Raw genomic sequence first — 19,085 nt, 5'->3', positions numbered from 1 at the left:
AAAAAATCCGACTATTGCCATACCTCTAGATCCGATAATTCGCCGCACTCGGTGTATCTCGAAACTGAGCTACCCGTCACGAGTCAGATCTACGAAACACAAATCAAAGACGAAGAACAATATATATATCTGACGGTCAGGATATCTTAGTTCCAAATCAACGGCACAGATCCCATATATAGATGAAAACAAACATGTGTTTTTTTATTAGTTTCCAGACAAACCATTTTCCCGGGGAAAATAAAAAGTTAAACGAATGAGAAAAAAACCTTATCCAAACTTTTAAAAATGCCACTGGCGATCTCTCTCCCAACCTCATCCTTTTCTCATTTCACCCCTCGCCGCCGCGGCCATGCAATTCTCCGATACAAACACTTTCCCGGAGCTCGATCGTCCGCCGAAGAGCCGTACGATCGAAAGAATCAAACCGGCGTCATTATCATCGGCGCAGGACTCGCTGGTTTAGCCGCCGCAACTCGGCTCACCTCCGAACGGATCCCATTCCTACTCTTAGAAGCTTCCGACGGCGTAGGCGGACGCGTCCGTACAGATATCGTCGACGGCTTTTTTCTCGACAGAGGATTTCAGATTTTCATCACAGCGTACCCTGAAGCTAAAAAGCTTCTAGATTACGAAGCACTGGATTTGCAGAGATTTTACGCCGGAGCTAAGGTTTTTTACGGCGGGAAATTTCACACTGTCGCTGATCCTCTCCGGCATTTTTGGGATTCGGTTGCGACTCTCACCAACCCGATCGGATCCGTCGTGGACAAAGGGCTTATCGCTTTGACGAGAGCTATGGTTCTGATCAAGTCAGACGAAGAGATTTTGACTGCCGCCGATGAGGTTCCTACCATTGATCTCCTCCGTAAGATTGGTTTCTCCGAAGCGATCCTTGATCGGTTCTTCCGACCATTCTTCGGCGGGATTTTCTTTGACAGAGACCTCGAGACGACTTCGAAGCTCTTCGATTTCATTTTCCGGTGTCTGGCTCTCGGAGAAAACACACTTCCGGCCATGGGAATTGGAGAAATCCCNAAAAAATCCGACTATTGCCATACCTCTAGATCCGATAATTCGCCGCACTCGGTGTATCTCGAAACTGAGCTACCCGTCACGAGTCAGATCTACGAAACACAAATCAAAGACGAAGAACAATATATATATCTGACGGTCAGGATATCTTAGTTCCAAATCAACGGCACAGATCCCATATATAGATGAAAACAAACATGTGTTTTTTTATTAGTTTCCAGACAAACCATTTTCCCGGGGAAAATAAAAAGTTAAACGAATGAGAAAAAAACCTTATCCAAACTTTTAAAAATGCCACTGGCGATCTCTCTCCCAACCTCATCCTTTTCTCATTTCACCCCTCGCCGCCGCGGCCATGCAATTCTCCGATACAAACACTTTCCCGGAGCTCGATCGTCCGCCGAAGAGCCGTACGATCGAAAGAATCAAACCGGCGTCATTATCATCGGCGCAGGACTCGCTGGTTTAGCCGCCGCAACTCGGCTCACCTCCGAACGGATCCCATTCCTACTCTTAGAAGCTTCCGACGGCGTAGGCGGACGCGTCCGTACAGATATCGTCGACGGCTTTTTTCTCGACAGAGGATTTCAGATTTTCATCACAGCGTACCCTGAAGCTAAAAAGCTTCTAGATTACGAAGCACTGGATTTGCAGAGATTTTACGCCGGAGCTAAGGTTTTTTACGGCGGGAAATTTCACACTGTCGCTGATCCTCTCCGGCATTTTTGGGATTCGGTTGCGACTCTCACCAACCCGATCGGATCCGTCGTGGACAAAGGGCTTATCGCTTTGACGAGAGCTATGGTTCTGATCAAGTCAGACGAAGAGATTTTGACTGCCGCCGATGAGGTTCCTACCATTGATCTCCTCCGTAAGATTGGTTTCTCCGAAGCGATCCTTGATCGGTTCTTCCGACCATTCTTCGGCGGGATTTTCTTTGACAGAGACCTCGAGACGACTTCGAAGCTCTTCGATTTCATTTTCCGGTGTCTGGCTCTCGGAGAAAACACACTTCCGGCCATGGGAATTGGAGAAATCCCTAACCAGTTGGCCGCGAAATTACCCGCTAGTTCCGTCTTGTTCAACACAAGGGTAGCTTCGATTGAGTATCCAAATGGATCGGATTCGGAACCACCTAGTGTGAGACTCCAAGACGGCGGCGTTTTGAAAGCAGAGCTAGGTGTAATAGTCGCCGTCGAGCAACACGAAGCGGATAAGCTTCTCGAGGGGATCAGAGAGCCGGTTATGACTAAACCGGGTCGGAGTACGATTTGCGTTTATTTCACAGCTGAGCCGAATCAAATACCGGTACAAGACCCGGTTCTATTCCTTAACGGGTCAAGCACCGGTATAATCAACAACATGGTCTTCGCTACGAACGTTGCTCGGACATACGCGCCACCGGGAAAGGCTCTGGTTTCGGTATCATTGATCGGATCTTTCGAGGATAGATCCGATAATGATTTAGCAGCAGAGGTTCTCAGAGAACTCTCTGGTTGGTTCAGTGAGTCTTCGGTTATGTCATGGAAACATTTGAAAACGTACCGGATAAAATTCGCTCAGCCGAACCAATGCCCACCCACTGATTTGGTTAAGAGTCCGCGGGTCGGGTCAGGTCTTTACTTGTGCGGTGATTACATGACTTCTGCTACGTTTGACGGGGCTTTGGTCTCTGGGAGACGAGCCGTGGAAGTGTTGTTACGAGAAAAGGGACAAATCAAGTAGTTTTCTTTTGTTATTTAAGATTCATTGTGTAGCTTTTATCCATGTATGTACTAGAGTATGTATCCTCTAAGATCACATATTGGACAGTTAAACATTATGGCTTCCTCAACTTATATCTATGACTTAAAATACCTTCTAATGAGAAGTTGTTGTTGTGATCACTGGTTAATGCAAGAGGAATTAGGGACAATGTCTCTTAACAAACGACAGTGACTAATAAATAGAAAGCAGTCCATGTGGTATCCGGACATTGACAATAACTTCACTAATGTCTATGTTACTTCCCCACTAATGGCTACATGGTCAGAAAGCTCATTGACTTATAGATAGTCCTGACATCGAACTAGCGAGTCGGGTAAAGCAGATTCAGTTAAGTGACAATACATGTACCAAACAGCAGAGGCACTGATCTTCTCATTACTAGCAAATAAGTCCTAGTACAAACAAAAGCTTTTACCATATCGAGAGCAATACACAGTTATTACCTTTTGCGAGTAAACTACTTCTGAAGTTAAACAAAAAAATCAAAAAGAAGAAAAGATAATGCGAACGTCCTCACTGCTGATACTCCTTGATCTGTTTCAGAGTTCAAAATCATCCTCCTTCAAGGCCAGCTCTGCGGCTTCCTCTTCTTCATCATCTAAAACGAAATACTCATTCTTCTCGACCGGCCTGAACATATAGAACATCAACATGTAAAACGCCAGACTTGCAATCTCCTCAGCCGCATTGCTCACCCACTGATACTTATAAGCTGCGATAGTCTTCAGCGCAAACACTACAATCCTCGTAAAGTACAAATACCCAATGACAACAATGTAGAACTGTCTGAACAGAGTCAATTTTGCCAAGTTCCTAGCTGCTTTCCCATCGGTTTTCGAAGTCTCTCTCAGCGAACGTATCGACCAGACAATGGGAAATAAGATTGCACAACAGCAAACAATATCTACAAGCAAGAATATCTGATTCCAAGTTACCCAATCTTTGATGAAAGGTCCAGTCTCACCAATCACAATGGAAGCAATGTTGGCCAAAACCTGAAGTGGAACAACAACCATCAACACGTTCTTCTCTTTCTCTTGTAAAAACGGCTTCAAGAAGGACCAACCAGTACCGATCAACACAATCACAGTGAAGAGAAGAACAACACGAATAAACTGGAAAATGTAGAATAAGACATCCCAGCCGTGAGGAGTACCGGTGACTTTAACGTAGTGCTTATCCTCAGCGGCACAGATCAGATTCAGAGCTTTCATCAGAAGCAAGGCCGCCATGAGAACATGGATCCTATGAACAACTCTTTTATTGACAAAACAAGCATAACCCCAGAGACCAAGGAAAGCTAAGTAGCCGAGGGAGAAGAAGAAATACAATCCAGGTAATCGGGTTGACCCGGCAGGGAGGTAATCCTTAGACCCGCTCGGATCTAAATTGTACATCTCCGTTCGGACCTTCATCGAAACTTTGGTTTCCGGTACGCAATTAACGAAGAAGAGAGAGTACTCGTTGGGAGAAACCACCGGGTACAAGTGCTCGTATTTGGAACCAGGCGGAGGAGAGAGATCGTGGAATGTGAAGAGATGGAGGACGTAATTGGAATCGAGTACACAGAAGTTAGGGTTTTGCTGGATCTCTAAGACTACTTGGAGAAGCGATTCCTCTGACATGAGGAAGAAACCTAGCCTCGAAGGATCCGGGATCGGAACAGACGAAGAAGATACTACTGATACGGAGGAAACAGAGACGCTAACATGGCCGGACTGAGTGAATCCGAATTTTTCGAAGAGAATCATCGGCCTAGAGTCGTCGGAGATTGTGAGAGACTTGATCTCCGCCGTCGTGCGGGTTGCGGCGATGAGGAGGAGGAGGAGGACGACGAAGAAGAAGGGTAATCTCGTCATATCGTGCCGTAACAGTATAGTACAGAGATGATGATGATGCTTCTCGTGTTATTATTATTTTTTGGTTTTCGTTTTTGCAAAGCTTGGGGAGAAACGAGAATGGCGTTTGACCCGATTTCAAGCTGCGGAAACAAACCGATACCGAACAGAAAAGGTCGGGTCGCCCGTAACGGTTGAATTGACCCGACTTTAGGCAAAGCCCATTGGGCTTAATTGATAGAGCTAATAGTAAGATTGTCAAAACTTTTAATGAGAAGGGGGTTGGTACAGTACTTTGGTAAGAGAATGTGTAACACGTGCGTTGCACTTACACCTGTCTTCATCCACACATCTGTAGCAATTTAAAATAGATACGTATGCCGCGGTATGCGTAATAAATTTATAGGAGAGACACAACGCCATGAATCGGTAAACTATTAATGGAAAATGGATTGACTTGGAAAAAAAAAACGAGTTAGGTGAGAACCTTGTCACCCTAGGACACTTGTGATTGGTGACGAGATGCTTATTGTATTAATTAGACTTATTAGACACATCTAAAACTCTCTCTATTACATTTTGTGTTTTTTTTTTTTAAAATTTTATACTAACTGTTTATTACATTTATTAAGAGTGACTGATAAAACGTGATCTAAATTAAATTAACAATTCTTTCTTTAAAAAAAAAAAAAAAAAAAACCACAGAGGACGAAACAAATTCAACACTAACGAAAAATGTATAATAATTAATCAATATTTGGCTTTCGAGAGGAGGTTTGGTTCGTGATTTAAAAATATATATATATGTCTAAAACACTTAAGCGTATATAGACAAAGAATATACCACAATTATGCTATTGTGTGGATGAGTGGATCACTTGATATGATTCATTGTAATATTCCAATCCACACGAATCCATTTCTTTTCAATTATTTCGGGAAGTTTTTATTTAATATACTGTAGTAACATTGTATCATGTTCATATTGGAACCCTATTGGAATCGAGTTGAACAGTTAGACCATCATTAATGGGATAACATCAAGGGTGTTCTTAGCCCAAAAAAATTATAAAAATAATGAATAGTAGCTTAGAACACTTTTTTTAGTTTTTGATGTAAAACTGATCTAAGCCCAGTTCTTATTTGACGTGTCTTCATGTGATTGGACGAGATTTTTTGGAAAAAAAAAAATTTTCATTTATTTAAGAAAGCAATTTAAATGTTAATTTATAAGTTTTTATAATTGTAATATGTTTAAGAATATTATATTAATTTATAAGTATACAATTGCTTTTATATAAGTAAGCAATTTAAATGTTATTTTATAAGTTTTTATAATTTGTAAAATGTTTATGAATATTATTTCACTATATCTTTATTCTAAGAACACCATAATTAGTTCTCCCATTTTTTTTACCTATGATCTTAACAACTGATCTAACATTATTTTCACTATATATTTAATCTAAGAACACAAAAAAAGTTCTCCCATTGATGATTGTCCAAAGGGAGGTTTAATAGTCAAAATACCAAACTTACCCTCTAAGATATCGAGTAATTACGACAAAAGCCCTAGACCCTTCTCGGAATTCTCCCTCCCTCCTAGTACTAGTCCCGGGCTTTCATAGGAGAGTACTCATCATCTATAATATAAAGTCTCTCTATATAAAGCAAAGCAATTACAGTGTCTTTTAAGTAATGGCGGATTTAATTTTTTTTTTTTCTTTTCTTCTTTCTTGTAGTATAAATTTCTCCCACCGGTAAAATACAATCGACGACGAAGCAAAAAGACAAATCCTTTCTTTTTTTTCTTGACTTTGATTCTTAAAAAAAAAATTCCGAGAATCTTTTATTGAGGAACCCAAGATTTTTATCCCCAAGAAGGTATATTAATGAAATTGATAGAACAGGAATAAAAAAAAAAATTGGGTTCATTTGTCATAGAAGAAGAATCTCGATTTCTGAGCAAACGAGATTCGTCCGTCGTTTCTTGGATTCTCCGCTATAACTTCCTTCAATCTGTAAGTTCAATTCGTAATTTTTTTTTCTTCATCGCGACTATGAGATTTGGGAAATGTTTGATTTTTTTTATTGGTTATGGCCTTATGGGGCTAGTTCAGAAACTGATGTTTATTGGAATAGTTTAAGCTGCATGCTCGAAATCGGGTAAATTCTCGCTGGAATAACTTGTAATCGGAACATTAAGAATGATTTCTAGAAAAAAATTTAATTTTGCTTGTGGGGTTTTTTTTTTTTTTTTAGTATCACAGCTTTATTGTGTTGTCTAATTTTGGCTTGTCGGGTTGTTTTTTTTTGTATCATCTGCAGGCTTAGGCTGGAATTTGCCCTGTCTAGAAACTTTAAAAGAGAGTTTTTGTATATGATTTAGAACACTCAAAGTTGAAAGATTTTTTTTTCTCAATTGAATTTTGATGAGAGATGAGTTTGGTTGGAAGAGTTGGGAGTTTGATTTCTCAAGGCGTTTACTCTGTTGCTACACCGTTTCATCCATTCGGTGGTGCTATTGATGTCATTGTTGTTCAACAACAAGATGGTTCTTTCCGTAGCACACCTTGGTATGTTAGGTTTGGTAAGTTCCAAGGTGTTCTCAAAGGCGCTGAGAAGTTTGTCAAGATTGCTGTTAATGGAACCGAAGCTGATTTCCACATGTACCTTGATAATTCTGGTGAAGCCTATTTCATCAGGGAAGTTGATCCTGCTGCAGCTAATGACACCAACAGTTTGATTTCCGGGTCTGAGAATAACAATGCTAGTAGTGAAACTAACGGCGTTGGTTTTCGACTTGAGCACAGTTTATCTGACGCTGGTTCTGGGGAACTACGAGAAGGTTTCGACCCTTTGAACCGGCTTGAGAGGACTGAGTCTGATTGTAATAGGAGGTTCTATGATTTTCAGGATGATCCGCCTTCTCCAACCTCGGAATATGGAAGTGCTAGATTTGACAATCTAAATGTGGACAGCTATGGGGATTCTCAAGGCTCTGACTCTGAAGTCGTTTTGGTCAGTATTGATGGACATATACTTACAGCCCCTGTGTCAGCCGCAGAGCAGGAGGCTGGGAATTTACGGTTAAATACTCCTCAGTTTCATTTGGCCCCTGGTGATGGGACTGAGTTTTGTGAAGGTAATACCGAGTTTGCGTCGTCAGAGACTTCGTGGGATACTGAATATATCGGCAAAGTGGAGTCATCTGATGCAATTAATATTGTATCTGAAAAAGTGGATACCGCGAATGATGACCGTAGTGATTCAGATTCCTGTTCTCGTGATAATGCCGAAAAAGATTCTCATGATGTTCAAAGAAATCTTCTTGGGAGCTATGTGGAGCAGTCAGAGCTGACTGAGACTGCTGAGAATGCAAAGTCAGGGGAACCAAGTCCTACTTTTGAGGATCGGAATCTAAAAGAAGGTGAGTTTCCACTTAACACCATCCCGGAAAATGATAGAAGTGAAGATGAAGTGACTATTGAAACAAGAGATACTCTCGTTGATAGTTTTGAATCTTCTTCTACAACCCAAATAACAACAGAAGAAGTCAAAACAACCGAGGAATCCAGAATATCCATTGATTCTAATACTGATTCAGAATGTAAGGAAGAACAGCCTAGAACATCTGCAGAAACTGCCATCTTGATTAACAACCAGGAAGGCGGGAGTATAGAATCGGAAGATCAGGCTTCTGAGGGAGTCTCTATAGATTCAACGAGAGAAAACGATGAGCAACGGACTCCAACTAAACCAACAGAGGAGGATAACGAGGACGGGAAGAGTGTAGTTTCTGTGGGTGCGACTTCTAGTTTGGATGTAGGAAAACCCGATACAGATCAGAGTAAGGAACTTCAGTTTTTGTTGGTTTAAAACTATGACTAAGTAGCAATAGTAGCTGCGTTGTTTTTAACAATGGTTCAACTTTACAGGATATGAACTATCAATTTGCAAGGATGAGCTTCGTCAGGGTATGGGACTTAGCGCAGCTGCTGAGGTCTTTGATGCACATCGGATTTCCATGGAAGAATATATAAATTCGGCAACATCAATTCTTGAAAGTGAAAATCTGGTTGTTAGGATTAGAGACACGTATATGCCATGGACGAAAGCTGCTCGAATTGTGCTTGGGAAAGCTGTGTTTGATCTAGACTTAGATATCCAGCCAGATGATGTGATCTCTGTGGAGGAAAATGAATCGCCTAAACCCAAGGATGATGAAACTACAGTAACTCCTTCTTCATCTGGAAGAAGATGGAGACTCTGGCCGATTCCTTTTAGAAGGGTTAAAACAATTGAACATACTGGAAGTAACTCCTCGAGCGAAGAAGATCTGTTTGTTGATTCTGAACCTGGCTTACAGAACTCACCGGAACCACAATCAACCACAGAGAGTCGCCATGAGTCCCCGCGTAGACAACTTGTGAGAACCAATGTCCCTACCAATGAACAGATCGCATCTCTGAATCTGAAAGATGGTCAGAATATAATAACTTTTAGTTTCTCAACAAGAGTTCTGGGAACACAACAGGTTTGTTGATGGTTACATTAGTTGAAAATTTGAAAGCACATTGGGGAAATCTCTTCTAACTTAAGTTCTTCAATACTCCTTGGTTGTTATTAGGTTGATGCACATATATATCGGTGGAGATGGGACACCAAGATAGTGATTTCAGATGTTGATGGAACTATAACTAAGTACAGCTTGGATCCTTATTGCAACTGATATGTTTTCATATTAGATATATAGTATCTTTACTTATGCCAATGTGATGATCTGTTTGTCTTGCAGATCTGATGTGTTAGGTCAGTTCATGCCCTTCATTGGAAAGGACTGGACACAGTCCGGTGTAGCCAAGCTTTTCTCTGCCATAAAGGTAAATGTTTAAGGTTTAAGTCAATCTCGCTTCTCGCACTTGATATGGGAAAAACATGAGATCAACAACTGCCTTATATATAAGATACACTTTGTTTAAAGTGGTTGTTTAAACAGTTTGTATCTTAAATTTTTGTACCCTGGAAGTATGAATCTCACTATATGCTTCACATTGCTTTCGTTTTCTTAGGAGAATGGATATCAGTTGCTTTTTTTGAGCGCCCGTGCCATCGTTCAGGCATATCTAACGAGAAATTTCTTAAATAATCTGAAGCAGGTAAAATTGAGATCTTTTTACCTGTGAATTGACACTTCATTCACACCTAGTTCTTCTAGGAGCTGAAATAATGATGTGTGGGGATATCTACAATCCATGATTATGGAATCTCTCTGTTTCTTATGAAATCCTTTTTTCACTGGCTTGCAGGACGGAAAAGCTCTGCCAACCGGTCCTGTAGTCATTTCACCAGATGGGCTTTTTCCAGCATTGTACCGTGAAGGTTAATCTTTATGCCTTCTAGATTTATTGGTAGCACTTCTACGTATTTTAAATTCAACAGTAAAGATCTCATATTCCTTCTAACATAACAGTGATAAGAAGAGCACCTCATGAATTCAAGATCGCATGTTTGGAGGTAAATAATTCTCCATTATTCTAGGAATAAAAGAGCACAGTTAAAACCAGCGGCACACTTTTAGATATGAACAACTTCTACAACTGTAATCTACAGGATATCAGGAAACTCTTTCCTACGGATTACAACCCGTTTTACGCGGGATTTGGAAACAGAGATACCGATGAGCTGAGTTACAGAAAACTCGGAATCCCAAAGGGGAAGATATTCATAATCAACCCAAAGGTACTCACAATCCCTTAGAATCTGACATGAATGGTTGTCTCGTCGCGTTTACTGAGTGATAACTCTGTGTTTAAAAATGGATAGGGAGAAGTGGCAACAGGGCATCGCATAGATGTCAAAAAGTCTTACACTTCACTTCATACTCTTGTCAACGACATGTTTCCTCCAACTTCACTTGTTGAGCAGGTAACTAGAGTTATATAATCTTTTAAGAAATATAATGTAATGTAGATTCATCAATGGTTTGAAGTGTTTTCTTACACGTTCACAGGAAGATTATAACCCATGGAACTTCTGGAAACTACCAATAGAAGAGGTTAATTAAGGAAATCATGTTACAAACAGGAGAAACTTTTCGGGTCTCTAAAACGAGGTGCAGATGAGTCGGACATAGTGGCTGTGGAATCTATGCTTCTTCTATGACCTTGTAGACAGGAAATAGCTGGAACTTGTAGAAAAGAAAGATGTCTCTACTTTGTAATGTCTTATGTAGGAGTTAACACAATAGGGAAAGAATGCTATATTAGCTGTGACAAACTTATGTACAAGACATTATTTTCTTTATAGTTCTCTTTTACATACACAGAAAAAAATAAAAGTTAAAATAATATATATATTGGATATAAAATATCAGATAGTCTACTACATAACCTTGAAAGCGTTGTTGAATGGAGAAAGATGCAAAGAAAAACCTAACTATAGAAGTTTACAATATAAATCTTGATCAAAATATGCAAAAGAAAAAGAAACCTTATTAAGTTGAGAATGTTAACGAGGCACTTCCCAATTCTTCTTAAACATGATCGTAGCTTATACTCTAGCATATGTTTTAACGTAAATAATACTCTCGATTCAATTAGGTTGATTGATTCAAATATGTAGACTAATGGATCCAAATTCCAAATGCATGTGAAAAGCAAGTAGCTAGTTAACTTAACTTAAAAGGCGATTCCTTAAAGAGTTCATATACAATTTAGCAACTAACAATAACTTGTTAACTTAGCACTTTAATGGTTTGGTTGTTAGATCATTTTTCAAAGAAACCATTGTTTTCAAATCTCCTTGTGTAGAAAGTTTAAGACATATATAGTTCGACCTTTCCTTACGGCAAAAATATATAAACACTACACTTTCATAGATCAAGAAAAAGAAAACATGAATTTCCATGGATAATGATATCATTGATCATCGATCAGATAGCGTAAATTGGATTAACCTCGGATTCAGTCTCCGACGGATTCGCATGATGCCACGAACTCGTGCCAGTTCTAGCAAATTTCTTCTTCTCCTTCTTCCTTACTTTCCTCGTCCTCTTCGATTTCACAACATAATATGTCATTATACTCAAAATGCCGGTCATCGTCACAGTTCCTATGACCGTTACCACAACTGCCGCGTATCTGTTTCTCCGACCAACCACAATGTACGATGAGGATATGAATGCCACACTGGTGCAGACAGAGGCGAGCCACATCAGCTTATTAATTACTTCCACCACACGTCTCTCCGTCTTAGTCTCTCCTCTTACAAGCGTGATTTGCACGACAACTACTGCTAAGGAAGTAAAGAGCGCGATCGCGTTGAATATAAAGAATACCTTGAAGGATGTTGCATGAACCATCACTGCCACTCCATGGTCGTCGTCGCCTCCCGGAACCATGAAAATGGCGGCAAATGCAACCGTGGCGAAAAGAACAGCCACAACGGTCACTGAGTTTGTCGCATTGTTGATTCCTGCTCTGTGAAGTTTCCTTAGCTCCTTGGCAATCCCGTCGACGTTTTTGTTGGTTTTTCGGGTTTGTTCGAGCTGCGTGTGGACGTCTTTCTTGATCTCGGTCACTGTTTTCCGCAGCTCGTCTCTTGGCTGGTTTAATTCGTTGGCTTTGAGGGCACCACAACGCGATAATATGTCTTTGATCTCTGCGGATTCCTCTGAATGAGTGAGTCCTTCAGCAATGTCGTAAGCGGTTTTATGGTCTCGTGTTAGCGCATTCACGTTTGTATCCGGAAGTTGTAACAGCTCATTAATAATCTGCAAAATCAAAACAAAGAATTCAAGATTCAACAATCAAGAATCAAGAATCAAGAATCAAGAATCAATCATTTACCTCTGCTCTTTTCTTCCGCGTAGCGATATGCAACACGGTGTTACCGAATTTATCAGGAAGCATGACGATAGCCGGATCAGCTCGAAGGAGCAACCTCACGACTTCTGAGCTAACTCCTTTCACAGCCATATGCAAAGACGTCTGACCTTTCTTGTCTGTTCTTCTTGCTAATTGCGGATCTCTATCGAGCAACGTTCTCACAATATCTACATGACCTTGACGCGCAGCAAGGTGAAGCGCGTTTTTCCCATTCGATCTAGAAATATCAAGCAAGCTTGAGTCTTTAGCAAGCAATTCGTTAACAACTTCAGAATGCCCTCGTGTTGCAGCTGACACAAGCGGGGTTGCGTTTGATTGAGCTACTGTTTTACTCAACTGAGGTTCATGCTCAAGCAATAACTTGACAATAGCTGCATTAAAAGAAGCTCCCCGCGCGGTTAGAAAGAAAGATGCAAAATCTTTTTAGCATCAAAAAGGTTTTGATTTACATCAAGACTTACCTTGATGGCCTTGACTACAAGCAATGTGTAAAGCGTCGAATCCAGAGAGGTTCTTCTGCATAAGAGATTCTTTAGTTGTATAACGAAGCAACTCGTTGACAACATCTATGTTTCCTTTCTCTGCAGCTGTAAAAAGAGGCGTCTCTCCCAACTCATTCACCTCGTTTACCACTGCTGTCATGATTTGAGAGACCTCTTCATCGAAATCAGCTCCGGTAATGGTACCAGTAATCTGAGAATCAATGTCACTAAGAATCTGCTTAACAGAAGCAAGATCTCCTCGTTGAGCAGCTAGGTGAAGCTCGGTGTCGTTGTGGCGGCCGGTGACCTGTTTAACGTACTTCTTCTTCCCCGATAGATCAAACCGTTTCCCGGAATTGGAAAGTCCCAAGGACTTGCTAGAGTTAGACACCATCAAAGCCTTACCCGAATTAGACAGAACCAGAGTCTTCCTTGGGGTTGGAGTTGGCGAGAGGTCCGCTAAAGTGCTCCCAGCAGGACTCGCCGGTTCCGTCGCCAAAATCTTCTCCACATCCGGTTCCAGTTCCTTCTCTGCGAGATTCAGATATCACATCGTTTGTTTGTTCAACACGCAAATGACAAATCCATTAGAAGAAATACAAAAACCAGCCTAAAGATCACGTTTGAAGACCTAACCCTAATATTGCGATTAGAGTCAGAAAACTAAAAAAATCAAGGAGAAGGAGAAATCGTTGTGTACCTTCTTCGATTCTGGATCCCATTGTGAGAGAGAGATAAAAAATACAGAGAAGGCTTCTTTTTTATTCTTTCAAAGCGGGATCATGATATTGTAGAATGATGGACCGACTGGAGAAAGATGAATAAGGCCGTCGAAGACGTCGGCCACCGTTAACGATCACACTGTGCAAGGGCAAGGCAAGGGTTTGCGATCTGATAATCGTAGGAGAAGCAAAAGCAGCTTAATGACCTTTTTTTGGGTGTAATTTTGATTTGGGTTGTCTTTTCTTCTTCTTCAGTTAGGGATTTGCCACATCAGCAACAATTTCATGCGAGCCGTTCCAATTTTAAAATTCACAATATAACAACAATACGGTTTGATGAAATACTTATTGGGATGGTTTAGTTAACCAGTTAATGGGCTTCGTTTCTTGGTTTGTCAATAAATATATATATATATATATATGTGTTGGCCTGTTTGGGCTTCACAGGTTTGATTTTGAACATTTGTTTTTGTTGAACGTTTGAAAATTAGCTAAAATTTATAACTAAATCATTTTTGAACGTTTCTATAACAATTTGTAATATTTACTGGTCTTTATTTTTATTTTTTAGAATAAATCAAAACAGTAGATTTAAATATATATATATATATATATATATCTTCCGAAAATATCTACTAAAATTTAAAGTTGTCTGATCAAAAATCTAATTTTCCAACCTTACAATTATTTTTAAAAAAGAAAAAAGCTACTGTCGGCAACTCAAAACTCAAAAGAGAGAGAGAAAAAATAAAATAAAAAAGAGGACAAAATAGGATTATTCTCCCACAGTTCCTCCAACAAAGCTAAGCTACCACCATCATCAATGTTTCAGTTTCAGTTTCAGTTTCAGTTGAAACAAAAGGAGGAGCAATTATATCCCAAAAATACAAAACTGAAACTGTCCCAAATTAAATTCATTACTTAAATTATAAATAGAGAGAGATATGGGAAACTTACACGGCCTTCACAGATCCCATCACGCCGGCGAAACCCCCAACACCCCTTTCCCACCACCTTATACACCCGCTCCAGCTCCACCATCGGATCACCACATGACGGTGGGACCTTATTGTGACGTAGACTCCAGCCTCCGCTCTCTCGCTGCAAAGGCCGAGGGTTTCGGCTGCGCCGCCGTTGGTGGTCTAAATGGTCCGATTTGCCGCGTCACTTCTTTAGCTGGTATATTCAGTTGCCCCCCCCCCCCCCCCTCATGATCTCATTTATATAGTCTAGGATTCCTCTGTTTCTTGGATTCATATGATCTAGGTGCTTCCTAAAGTTGGTATAATCTAGGTGCTATATAAAGTTGTGAATACCACATAAGTGAGGTAGAGAAGTAATTACTTTTGGATTCAGACCGCATCAAACCAAAGATATCTACATTACATATATCTGTTTGGTTCTGAGATCCACAATATTATTGGACACCTAATATTAAATATTCATATATAAAACGAATCATGTATGTGTGTGTGTGTGTTTGCAGACGAGGGTCCAGGATCGTTACGAGAGGCTTGCAAGAGACCAGAACCGCTATGGATTGTGTTCGATGTGTCTGGAACGATCAATCTTTCTTCGTTTGTGAGCGTATCATCGCACAAAACGGTGGACGGAAGAGGCCAAAGAGTGAAGATTACGGGAAAAGGGTTAAGGCTAAGTCAGTGTGAAAACGTTATAATCTGCAATCTTGAATTTGAAGGCGGTGTAGGTCCAGACGCAGACGCCATTCAGATCAAACCAAAATCACACAACATTTGGATTGATCGTTGTAGTCTCAAGAATTACTATGATGGTTTGATTGATATCACTCGAGAAAGCACCGACATTACCGTCTCAAGGTATAATTTTGGAAACCAATCCTTATCCCACCAATTTTAAAAATGATCAAAACATGAAAATTAAAAGAATTGTTAGACATTTGATACTTCATACATATTATATGTCCCTAGCTATTGTGTTAAATGTTTAAAAGAATATATTTCAGATGTCATTTCATGAACCACGACAAGACGATATTGATTGGAGCGGACACAAGTCACGTGACGGACCGATGCATAAGAGTTACCATACATCACTGTTTCTTTGACGGTACACGTCAGCGACACCCTCGCGTTCGCTTCGCAAGTGTCCATCTCTTCAACAACTACACTCGTCACTGGTCCATTTACGCCGTTGGGGCCGGTGTCGAATCTCAGATCCGTAACCCGAAGATTAACCTATAAGACTAGTATGAACATAAATATATACGATTATGCATGCCATCATCTCAGTTCATAGCTCATACATTTTCTTTTATGATATATAGATATATTCTCAGTGCAACATATATGAAGCTAGTGAGAAGAAGACTGTCTTTAAGTACATCACTGAGAAGGTGATCTAGTTTGTATTCTTTCCTTAGGTTCTTATATTACACTTTCTTCTTTTTGGTATAATGTTAAAATCAAAGTTATGTTTTTTTTCTGGTTTGTTGATTAGGCTGCGGATAAAGAGAAACCTGGAGCTGGGTTCGTAAAATCAGAAGGGGATTTGTTGTTGAACGGAGCCAAGTCTTGTCTTAGCCAGGACGGTGGACATCGCCACGTGTTCTCTCCGACCCAACACTATTCTCAATTGACCGTCGAATCTCCTAGCGAAAAACTCAAGAACTATCTGAAACATTCGACCGGCTGGCAGAACCTTCCTCTCCCACTGGATCACTAACCTCCGACCACCTAGCAAAATAAAGTACTATTGGCAACCAGGGTTCTTCTATGATCGGATTTTATATATGAGGCAGTACTGCAACAAAATTGAGCTTCGACAAACAAAATTATATAATCTAATTCGATACGATTGTCTACTTTTTCCAATTCAAAGTTGGCATTTTATAGTTTCCAACTAATAAATATTGTGTATATTTTGAGCTTTCGTGTGTTTGTATGGATTATCTTAATAAGATAATAACACAGTAGTGGTTCACAGCCCCTCTAAAGAAGATTTGAATCTTTCATCCTAGTTTAATTTCGCTTGGGAGGAATGTTTTACGCCCTATACAAATTTTATCAAAGCCAAGACGAAGTCAAACCCAAAATTTTATATAAAAAGTTGAATACCATATAAATTAATTGATGTAACAAATTAAAATGTTGTTTTTATGCAAACTTTAAGGTTTTTGAGTATTTAATATTTGTCAATTGTCATCACTCATCAGTCTCTACAAAATGTGTGGCTCTTCGGCTCCTTCAAGTCTCCCTTACGTTGATTGGTTCTACAAAAGAAATGTGTGGTATTTAGGTCTCTACAAATCGTGTTATCTGACTTGACTTGGCTTCTTGGATTATTAGCTACCTAACGGTCCTCACCCACCAAAAAGGACCAAAGTTCACATCAAAAATAAAATGATGGCGAATTCATTATCGCATTTAGTTTTGACATGACAATTTAATGGTACTAGTCACAAAATATATATACCTAGCTCATACCGTGTTACTTACAAGTCGTAACGCGTTACAGCTTAAATCACCTTAATTAAGTTACATAGAATAATATTAGGAACAAAAATGATGAAAACATTATTTCCCCCCCCCCCCTTCAAAATCTTCTGCATGACAAAGATCGAGTCTTTCTTCTGCATGACAAAGATCGAGTAGTAGTAGCAGTTCTAACAACACAGAAATCTTCCGTACAAACATATCGATTAGCCGAAATACCCTTCCCGGTAAAGAGCTCCGACAAGCGGTATTCCATATCTTCAGGGGTATATCGGATATTCCATCCACCTTCTTTACCTATCAACATAACGGCGTTTCTATGCGCGTTGTAAAAATCGCGGTATATCGGCAAGAGCTTTCTCCTGATGGACATTCTCATCTCGTCCAACAGTTTCCGATCCGGTATGACGCATTCGCTTTGTGCCTCGCATGTCTTCTCAAAGCTCTCGTTGAACTTTTCTGATTGCATCTTCGCTTCCTCTTGCGACATACCAACTGCCTCGCAAGTACTAATCGTCGGACACATCGACACTAGTGGATCCCACGCTAACCGCTCGTAGCTTCTAGCGAACTGCTTAACTTTCTCAAAATGTCTCGTGATCCAGTCGTCCCCGAGGAGCTGCTTCAGGTTCGTGGAGCGAGCACGTGAGACCACGTATTGGAGATTGTTGGTTAAGAATAGATATTGCATGGAGAATTCTTTATACATCTCAGCTTTGCCATCTATTTTGCAAAGGAGGACGAGAATGAGCCACGCGAATCTTACTTTTAGTTCCGACGATGGAGAGCCTTCGGATTCCATGACGTTGAAGTAAGATTTCGGAAGCAATGATTTATCAGGAGAGGATGATGGTGATCCGTTGAGAATATCCATGAGTGAGCTACTGTATTCCGAGAGTCGAGAGATGTGATCCATGACGGAGATAGTCATTGGATGAACACCTCCACCACGAACCATCGTCTTCGACGTGTCTTTACGTATATCAGATTCAAACTCAGCCAGATTTGAAAGAATCGACTCACTAAGACGAGTAAGAGAGCTGTGAGCTTGAGTTCGAACAGCCGAAATTGATGGAAACGAGAAGATAGCTTCGATGGCAAGTAATTTCTCTGTGATCATGCAATACATATCTAGCAACGGAAAAATCTTCTTCATATGTGGGTTTTTCTTGTCTCTCACGGCAACGGTTTCAGGGAACCCAAACAGAAGCAGAGCTCCTTCCTTAGAGATATCTCTAAAACAAGACTCTCTAAGAGAAGCAGAGGATTCAAAAACTTCATCGCATAGAGTCTTTTCGCTAATGAAGAGAGTCTTCATCGAGACCTTAACTGCCTCAATCCATCTCTTCGTCTTCAACTCAACAACCTCATATGGCATCTTCTTCGCCTTGGACGAGCTTAATTTCTCAACTCCTAGACGGTAAATGGATTCGTCAACTATCGATTTTCTGATGGATTTATAAGTATTGGCACACTCTTTAGCGTAACCCGTGGAGATCATGCACTCTGCAATGGACTTGAGCTCTGTCCTAGAGTTCTTTGACACCTCCTCAACTTCCATGATCGAATCTCCAACAGAACGATACTCGTGCCAAGCATCTTCATCGTTGGATACGACAGACGTAGGTGATCTAGTGGAGATGGATTCAGGATCCAAATGCGCACGATTCATTGATAGAATTTGGAGAAACTCTTTTTGAAGCCGTTTCATAGCGATTTGCATTAGTCTTTGAGCTCTAAGAAGATGATCTGAACTCGGATCTTCTCTAATCAATAAGTCCATCGCATTCTGTAGTTCCTTGACGCGTCTCACGAACTTCTTAGCCTCACGCTTGCTTTCGCAAAACAGAGAATAAAAATTGTTAGAAGAAACATACTC

At 40.3% G+C, this 19,085-nt stretch overlaps 7 protein-coding genes across 13 annotated transcripts in view; 3 read left to right on the top strand and 4 right to left on the bottom strand.

Annotated features, from left to right (window-relative positions):
* Window positions 1–1,113, bottom strand: part of LOC104753698 (serine/arginine-rich splicing factor RS2Z33) — a 3,842-nt gene extending 2,729 nt beyond the window's left edge. For 2 of the 4 annotated variants that reach the window (XM_010475976.2, XM_019245332.1), the window contains exon 1: window positions 1,062–1,113. The gene's annotated coding sequence lies outside the window, so the exon portion shown is untranslated. Of the gene's footprint in view, window positions 1–23; window positions 117–1,061 lie in introns of those variants that run through there. The other 2 variants (XM_019245328.1, XM_010475933.2) reach the window with 2 other exon arrangements.
* On the top strand, window positions 242–2,830 carry LOC104753627 (15-cis-phytoene desaturase, chloroplastic/chromoplastic-like). 3 transcript variants are annotated; one of them, XM_019245319.1, is made up of 2 exons: window positions 242–977; window positions 2,016–2,830. In XM_019245319.1, the coding sequence occupies exons 1-2, from the start codon at window positions 289–291 to the stop codon at window positions 2,758–2,760; spliced, it is 1,434 nt and encodes a 477-aa protein (XP_019100864.1). In that variant the 5' UTR covers window positions 242–288; the 3' UTR covers window positions 2,761–2,830. The 3 variants fall into 3 exon arrangements, with proteins under 3 accessions (XP_019100864.1, XP_019100865.1, XP_010474176.1); XM_019245320.1 differs by having other exon boundaries at window positions 242–1,032; window positions 2,071–2,830; XM_010475874.2 differs by lacking the exon at window positions 242–977 and having other exon boundaries at window positions 1,281–2,830.
* LOC104753561 (protein GPR107-like) lies at window positions 3,136–4,770 on the bottom strand. Its single transcript, XM_010475811.2, has one exon. The coding sequence runs from the start codon at window positions 4,659–4,661 to the stop codon at window positions 3,342–3,344; it is 1,320 nt and encodes a 439-aa protein (XP_010474113.1). The 5' UTR covers window positions 4,662–4,770; the 3' UTR covers window positions 3,136–3,341.
* On the top strand, window positions 6,297–10,959 carry LOC104753489 (phosphatidate phosphatase PAH1). The gene is made up of 11 exons (XM_010475762.2): window positions 6,297–6,661; window positions 6,969–8,490; window positions 8,579–9,177; window positions 9,271–9,344; window positions 9,439–9,523; window positions 9,713–9,799; window positions 9,950–10,022; window positions 10,114–10,157; window positions 10,254–10,382; window positions 10,467–10,568; window positions 10,654–10,959. Exons 2-11 carry the CDS (start codon window positions 7,080–7,082, stop codon window positions 10,705–10,707), a joined length of 2,658 nt encoding a protein of 885 aa, XP_010474064.1. The 5' UTR covers window positions 6,297–6,661; window positions 6,969–7,079; the 3' UTR covers window positions 10,708–10,959.
* On the bottom strand, window positions 11,470–14,029 carry LOC104753416 (ankyrin repeat-containing protein ITN1-like). The gene is made up of 4 exons (XM_010475696.2): window positions 13,712–14,029; window positions 12,991–13,542; window positions 12,491–12,900; window positions 11,470–12,414 (listed from the first exon to the last, which is right to left on the bottom strand). Exons 1-4 carry the CDS (start codon window positions 13,731–13,733, stop codon window positions 11,575–11,577), a joined length of 1,824 nt encoding a protein of 607 aa, XP_010473998.1. The 5' UTR covers window positions 13,734–14,029; the 3' UTR covers window positions 11,470–11,574.
* On the top strand, window positions 14,462–16,720 carry LOC104753331 (putative pectate lyase 21). 2 transcript variants are annotated; one of them, XR_002037859.1, is made up of 5 exons: window positions 14,462–14,912; window positions 15,220–15,571; window positions 15,718–15,960; window positions 16,039–16,107; window positions 16,212–16,226. XR_002037859.1 is itself a non-coding variant. In XM_010475627.2 (5 exons), exons 1-5 carry the CDS (start codon window positions 14,678–14,680, stop codon window positions 16,434–16,436), a joined length of 1,092 nt encoding a protein of 363 aa, XP_010473929.1. In that variant the 5' UTR covers window positions 14,463–14,677; the 3' UTR covers window positions 16,437–16,720. The 2 variants fall into 2 exon arrangements, 1 of the variants encoding a protein (XP_010473929.1); XM_010475627.2 differs by having other exon boundaries at window positions 14,463–14,912; window positions 15,718–15,928; window positions 16,212–16,720.
* LOC104704003 (exocyst complex component EXO70B1-like) overlaps window positions 17,127–19,085 on the bottom strand; it is a 2,670-nt gene continuing 711 nt past the window's right edge. The window contains exon 2 of the mRNA XM_019245312.1: window positions 17,127–19,031. Within this exon, the coding sequence (XP_019100857.1) occupies window positions 17,307–19,031 (1,725 nt within the window). The 3' untranslated portion in view covers window positions 17,127–17,306. The remainder of the gene's footprint in view (window positions 19,032–19,085) is intronic.

This window comes from Camelina sativa, chromosome 1 (assembly GCF_000633955.1).
Source record: "Camelina sativa cultivar DH55 chromosome 1, Cs, whole genome shotgun sequence".
In the NCBI taxonomy this organism is placed as follows: Eukaryota; Viridiplantae; Streptophyta; class Magnoliopsida; order Brassicales; family Brassicaceae; genus Camelina; species Camelina sativa.
Note: the sequence above shows the minus strand (reverse complement) of the source record. Positions and strands in the feature narration are given on the sequence as shown.

Excerpts from the sequence above, each read along its gene's own strand:
- LOC104753561 (XM_010475811.2), bottom strand. The coding sequence starts at position 4,661 with ATGACGAGATTACCCTTCTTCTTCGTCGTCCTCCTCCTCCTCCTCATC.
- LOC104753627 (XM_019245319.1), top strand. The coding sequence starts at position 289 with ATGCCACTGGCGATCTCTCTCCCAACCTCATCCTTTTCTCATTTCACC. Across the intron at positions 978-2,015 it reads TCGAAGCTCTTCGATTTCAT|TTTCCGGTGTCTGGCTCTCG; the intron begins TTTCCGGTGTCT and ends CTTCGATTTCAT.
- LOC104753489 (XM_010475762.2), top strand. The coding sequence starts at position 7,080 with ATGAGTTTGGTTGGAAGAGTTGGGAGTTTGATTTCTCAAGGCGTTTAC. Across the intron at positions 9,345-9,438 it reads GTTGATGGAACTATAACTAA|ATCTGATGTGTTAGGTCAGT; the intron begins GTACAGCTTGGA and ends TTTGTCTTGCAG. Across the intron at positions 9,524-9,712 it reads AGCTTTTCTCTGCCATAAAG|GAGAATGGATATCAGTTGCT; the intron begins GTAAATGTTTAA and ends TCGTTTTCTTAG.
- LOC104753416 (XM_010475696.2), bottom strand. The coding sequence starts at position 13,733 with ATGGGATCCAGAATCGAAGAAG. Across the intron at positions 13,543-13,711 it reads GGGATCCAGAATCGAAGAAG|AGAAGGAACTGGAACCGGAT; the intron begins GTACACAACGAT and ends TGAATCTCGCAG. Across the intron at positions 12,901-12,990 it reads TTGTAGTCAAGGCCATCAAG|CTATTGTCAAGTTATTGCTT; the intron begins GTAAGTCTTGAT and ends CTTTTAATGCAG.
- LOC104753331 (XM_010475627.2), top strand. The coding sequence starts at position 14,678 with ATGGGAAACTTACACGGCCTTCACAGATCCCATCACGCCGGCGAAACC. Across the intron at positions 15,572-15,717 it reads ACCGACATTACCGTCTCAAG|ATGTCATTTCATGAACCACG; the intron begins GTATAATTTTGG and ends AATATATTTCAG. Across the intron at positions 16,108-16,211 it reads TTAAGTACATCACTGAGAAG|GCTGCGGATAAAGAGAAACC; the intron begins GTGATCTAGTTT and ends TTTGTTGATTAG.